Source organism: Haemaphysalis longicornis, unplaced genomic scaffold (assembly GCF_048455015.1).
Source record: "Haemaphysalis longicornis isolate Haplotype H1 unplaced genomic scaffold, Haemaphysalis longicornis Haplotype H1 scaffold_1, whole genome shotgun sequence".
Taxonomy (NCBI): domain Eukaryota; kingdom Metazoa; phylum Arthropoda; class Arachnida; order Ixodida; family Ixodidae; genus Haemaphysalis; species Haemaphysalis longicornis.
Genome location: NW_027526203.1, coordinates 244,006,928 through 244,012,775, shown reverse-complemented (window position 1 = coordinate 244,012,775; position 5,848 = coordinate 244,006,928). Strand labels below are relative to the sequence as shown.

The following is a 5,848-nucleotide window of genomic DNA, read 5'->3' as shown; positions in this document are numbered from 1 at the left end:
GTAAAAGCCAGGGTGATGGCTGCCTCTTCTGCTGCCGTCTTGGGTCCTAAGCGAGGTACACGCAAGGAGGTTGGTTCTGGAGGTAGCCACGATGATGGCGTGTTGCTGCCCTCGAAGTTAGGAGAAGTCTGTGTAGATAACTGCATGATCCCCACCGAGGGTGGTGTTTAGCGCTTGAGCCCATACTTTTCGGTCACCCTCGTCATGGGAGGAGTTCATATTTATAAGCAAAGGGAGCATCTTTTGTTTTAGTCGCCAAGAGTCAGGGTGTACGTCAAGGGGAGTGACATTCTGGGCTGCCCCAGCCAATCTGGTGAAGCATGCGGTTACCCACCGCAGTTCTGAGTCGGACCTTCTGGTTAGAAAGATGGCCTTCTATCAGCTCTTCCGCCGTGTTGTGGAGCCCCGTGCTAAGCAGCCTCTGTGTGGACGCACTCATGAGAAGACCAATGGCCTGCTCGACCGCCTTTCTAATCATTATATAAAGCATCTCTATGTCTTCCTTGTTGAGTAGAAGACAGGGGGTTGGCGTAAGTGACTCTCGAGAGGGCAAAAGCTTCAATTAATCGAAAGGTACCGGATTCCTTTAGGCCTCACTTCTTGGTGGTAACTCGCCTGATAATGTGTATGATTTGATTAATGCTGTTTTTGAGGCGCTGAAGGAGACGTCACTCGGTGTTAGCCTCGAGATGTAGGCCCAGGATCTTGATGCTGGGCCATGGAGTGATGGCCTGGCCGTCAAGGAGTATTTGAAAGTATTCCTTGATTTGGGGTGAGGGCGGACGACAAGGAGCTGTGATTGTTTACGTGAACACTGGAGGCCACAGGCTTTAGCACATTGGCGTACTAGAAGCGAGATGCCATGCATTGGTATTAGCTTCCTTTAATTTTTGTAACTCTCAGCACATGAGCAAGGTGCGCACAGGGCCGCTAGACGGGCGAGAGTGGTCGCGTGACGCTTTCACGTGGCATTCAGCGAGAACGCAGGGGGTAAACCCGTAGATGTGCTTGGTGAGTACACCAGCTGTCTTCCCCGTCTTCACGTGGGCTCGTAGCTAAATCGGTAAGACAACGGGCTCTCGCTGTGTTAGTCTATTAGTTCCAGGTTCGATTCCTGGCGAGGCCAGTAGATTCTTTTATTTGTTCGCTAGAGTTTTCTGGTGACACCAACGGTCGCGAAAGAACCCTTGGGGGGTAGAGGTAAAAAGCTTTGCTTTAAAAAAAATAGCGTTTCACACTGACTCTACCGCGCAGATGAAAAAGACACGACACCACGTACCTGGAAGAAGGAGATTTTATTTGGCGCAAACAAGTCTGGAAGCCAAAAATAAATTGTGCTTCATAAGACTGCTTATACAGCTTCTGCTGGAAATAAAGTTATAGCGGGGAACATTGAAGCTCTTTCCAAATTCAAGTTCCTTGATCTTCATAATTCCAGACGTGATGGGCTAATTGCAGCAGCACTAAAAATGTGTAACAGCTGACCAAGGTATGCGGTATGCCATTGAGGAATTAGTGCGCCGAAATTCACTCACGTGGGGTTGACGGATTGTTTTTATTGGATTGAGATGGATTTTGGGGGGAATTCGTTTCCGTTGCGTATGGGAACGCTGCTGCCCGCTTTAGAGCCTATTTCTGTTTTGAGACCGATTATAACCCGCACGAAAAATATATCAATGCTACCTTTTAGCAAAAAATGGTGCGTCTTAGAATCGCCAAAACACGATTGCTCCTTTCCCGGGAACCCCTCCGCTCCCATCACTTCAATTCTGTGGCCGGTGTTCATATAAACGCGGGAGGGGTAGAGGTAGCTGAACCCGCCAGTCGATTCGACCTTTTCTTGTCGAGTCCATGTATCCGGAGCTCTAGACAGATACCGAGTTTGCGGCGGTCTACTTTTTAAATGCAGAGCATTTCAGTAACTCACGATGTCACCCGCGTCGAAGTCCGTCGTAGTCCGCACCGTCGTTGTCCGCACCCCTCCCCCTACACTATATAAAAAAAAATACTATCCAGCGCCTGGTTTCGATCCCTCTACCCTGCGGGCGGAACGCAATGTACATGGTGCTCTACCCACTGCGCCACAAAGCCGACACAGAATGGGAGGCTACGAACGCGCCTTATATCCTTGACTCATTCAAACTACGTCAAGAAGCTGCTGATACAACGCATTCACTACCACCAACTCCCCAAACACTAAACGTTAACGCAATACACCCACCCCCTATGCGACGCATTTACTCGAGTCCCCCTCCCGGGGAGATTGGCCCAATTTTTTGTTGTCTGGACCCTCCCCTGTACACCCGCGCCGAGGGGCGGCGCCTAAAACTAATCAAGTGAACGCGCTCCGCGCTTAGTTTTTGAAAGACCATTTTTGTCCGTCGTGTGAATCCGCCTTCACCGGCCGGGCCCTCGACGTCAGGGCGGCCGTCTGCGGCACCGCCACTACCGCACCATAAAACCAGAGTTCCAAATAAAAGTGGTTTCTCTCTTTCGGTGCAATGACACACTTGGTACTTGAAAGCTGTGTGAATTCAGACCATGGCTGCGATTTGTCTAAAATTCAGGGAACCCAGGACTAGTTTGCACCGCAATGGGTGTTCAAGGCAAGGGCGATGTTGCACATCTCTCCTGGTACTTCGCCCCCACCATCGTCGATTATGCCTACAATGTCATACGCCCTTTAGTTAGCCGTGATGTTTCGAATTGCCTTTACCGGACACCGCCTTTGTTGGCAAGAGCTGCAGGAGTCCGCTTCTCTACATTGTCCGAGCAGCAGCACAGAGATGGGCTCAACGGCCCCAATTCATTCTGCGTCCGCAAGGAACTTATGTGTAACCTGATAAACGTTAGTGCTGCAGGCAAGGGACCGTAACATTCCTTCAAGTGCGTGGCCAAAAAAAAGGTATATTTCGATAGTTCAAGTAGAAGAAACCATTCCTTGTGGAAAACGAAAATAGAAGTACATATAAAGAGGTACCGTCAAACAACGCCCACCCAACTTTACACAGATATCAAGTGAAAAATAGGGGGTGGGCGAACGTTCGTGTCAGGTGCGAAAAACTTTAAAAAGTGGCCGCACTGCGAACCAAACACTGCGGAGATATCAAGAATAAATTCGAGATGGGGGAACTGCAAGGTAACGTGCGGAAAGGACAAATAGGTGACTGCATGAACAAATGAATAGAGGATTCTGGTTTATTTTTTTTACTGATCGGTGCTAAAGCCGTCGATTTTTTTTTCTTAGACAGCTCTAAGATGGAGCCGAGGCTATAGGCGGGCATCGCGTGACGTGGCCCAGGCCCCCTTACAGGTTTCACAGTTTCACACAAACGATCTAGATTCAAACAGCTTGCTCTCAGCAAAACGAGATAGAAAACATAACAGAAATTCAACGTAACAAAAGAGTAAAACACATAGCACAGGTACATGAATTAAAAAAATGAAGCACAATACCACTACAATATATCCACGTGCATAGATGAAGCGTTTCAGGGGTGTATCTATCCCTGTAACATATAATAACAAACATTAAGTAAGCATACATGTCACAAAAAGTTAATGGGGCGTACAGTGTACAGAATGGAATAGACATGTATTTATAACAGTGGGCCCAGTGAAATTGTTTACAGCATGACTAATATATCATAAATATAAGCTGCATATTGAAACATACAATGCAACGTTGTTGGGGTTCAAAAAAATATTAAAGAAACAATATGTCACAAAAAACAACACTTCAAAGTGTAGAGAATGATGTACCATTACGGACTAGACCTTTTCTGCATTCGCTTTTGAATGGGGCAAATGGTCTTAGGAAATTTATTTTCATATCACGGCTATTTAATATTTTTGTAGCTTGATAAGGACTAGTAAGTTTACCGTAATTAGTGCGAATTGTAGGTGGTGGAATTTAAGGAATGGTCAATCTTTAGGGTCTACAAGTAAATTCAATATTTCACCCCGAAATGGGGGTGGGCGATTTTCCGGAAGTTGGAGTTCTCTCGGAACTTAATGGTAAGAAACTCACATGTAACAGAGTGCAATGTGCTTACAGATTTCCTTAATTTTTAAAAGAGCAAAAACCACAAGAGCTGAAAATAAAGTGCATAGAAGGTAAGAAGAAACGCAGGCAGCAATTATGCGCGCCTGAAGTATGCCATTTCCAAAATGATGTTTTTTTTTTTTCTCAGCTCTGTCTCAATTTACATCCTTATCAGCTGCTAGCGTTATTGGCTGCAAGCGTTTCATTCTTAGCACACAGAGATTACTTTCATTGTGTAACCAATACAGAGTTCTCAAGCCGCAGATCATTGCCTAAAGCGCAACACTATTTAAAGGACTGAGATTAAGAGTTGAGAATGATACTTAGGGCAGTCACTACAGGGAATATGCGACGGATCGGAGTTTGGACTCCAGTGGGCAGTCCACAGCACCACATTTTGACGGCAATGCCTGTAGAGACTCCAACAGCTGCTGAATGCCCAATACTCCTCTATACAAAACGTGCATCCCTTGCCCCACGATCGTCCAAGCTTCCCAAGCAAATTCGGCCCACAAAATTCTTGCAGCTCCCGCCGGAAGCCCTTTATTTTCCGTAAAACTTGCACTGTTCGAAAAAGGCTTGGTGGGGTGGTTCAGCCTAGCGGGACCCGTTCAGGGCTTCGACGGCTGCCATGCCGTACCGGGTGGTGGCCGCGCCGACGAGTCCATATCCCCCGGACAGACTGTTGGCCGTGTAGCGGACATCGTTCACATTGAGCACGTTGCCATAGTTGGAGGGGAACCTCCGGAGCGAGCTTTGGTCCCACTCGGCTCCGATGTCGTAGATAAACAGCGTCTTCCCCCTGGAGGCTACTTCCTTCTGAGTCATGCCTGCCCTGTAGTGGTGATAGCCTTTACGAGGTTTGCGCTCGTTCCAGCCATAAGATCGACGTCCGGACCCTCCGCCCATGGCATCATTGTGAGCGCTGGCAACTTGACGGGGTACTCCGCGAACCCCAGACTCCTTCCGCGGGGTCTTTGGCTGTGCATACTGAATAACCAGGGCCTCGGTAGCGTCCGGTAGCGTGGTTCCTGCCAGCTTCGCCATCGCGGCTTCGGCATTCTGACGGAAGTCATAGAGCACAAAGGCCACCTCGGTGCCGGCGGAAGATTTCTCCTTGATGACTCGGAATTGTAGTATCTTTCCCACGTTGGCAAAAACCTCTTCGGCTCGCTCATGCGCGTAGTCTTTGGGGATTCCGCGAACGTAAAGCATGGCACGATAAACGGTCTCGCCACCTGGCCTCGCGTGTGAAACCTGTGCTGTTTTGTTCAGCACCTGCAGGCCGTTGAGTGAGTCGAGGGCACGCGCCGCGTCGCCGGCGTCCCGATAGTCGATGAAGCCAAAGCCGTAGCTTTGGCCGGTCGCCTTGTGGTGCGCAATCTTGGACGCCTCAATAGAGCCGATTGGGGGGAAAATGTTGCAGAACTCCTTGTCTGTATGGCACTGGGGTAGGTAGTTGATGATGAGGTTCGTCTTGCCCTCGTTGCCTTTGTTGTCCTGCTTGACCTCTTCTTGTAGCGGTGGGCCAGTCGGTTTCGGGTCCTCGCTGTCTCGGACCATCTCAGCGTTGCGCATAATGCCGGTAGGTAGCTGAGGGGCTGGGAGTGATTCTTCGTCCTCGACTTGTATTGGCTGCCGGTCGGTCAGAAATTACGCGCTTAATAAATAGGGGAATTGGCCACTACGCGGGCTTCCAACGTGGACATTATAACTGCGTAGCCCAAAAAATACCAAACCAATTTAATAATAATTTACCAGCGTAAAAATATTCGCATAGTCGGGAAGTATAAAAGCGCAAAA

At 48.5% G+C, this 5,848-nt stretch overlaps 1 protein-coding gene across 1 annotated transcript; it reads right to left on the bottom strand.

Annotated features, from left to right (window-relative positions):
* Positions 1–4,642: 4,642 nt before the first annotated feature.
* Positions 4,643–5,608, bottom strand: LOC144158376 (ELAV-like protein 1). Its single transcript, XM_077689240.1, has one exon. The coding sequence runs from the start codon at positions 5,606–5,608 to the stop codon at positions 4,643–4,645; it is 966 nt and encodes a 321-aa protein (XP_077545366.1).
* Between the last annotated feature and the right edge of the window lie 240 nt (positions 5,609–5,848).

Bases quoted from the DNA above. Each gene is read 5' to 3' on its own strand.
- LOC144158376 (XM_077689240.1), bottom strand. From the start codon at position 5,608: ATGGTCCGAGACAGCGAGGACCCGAAACCGACTGGCCCACCGCTACAA.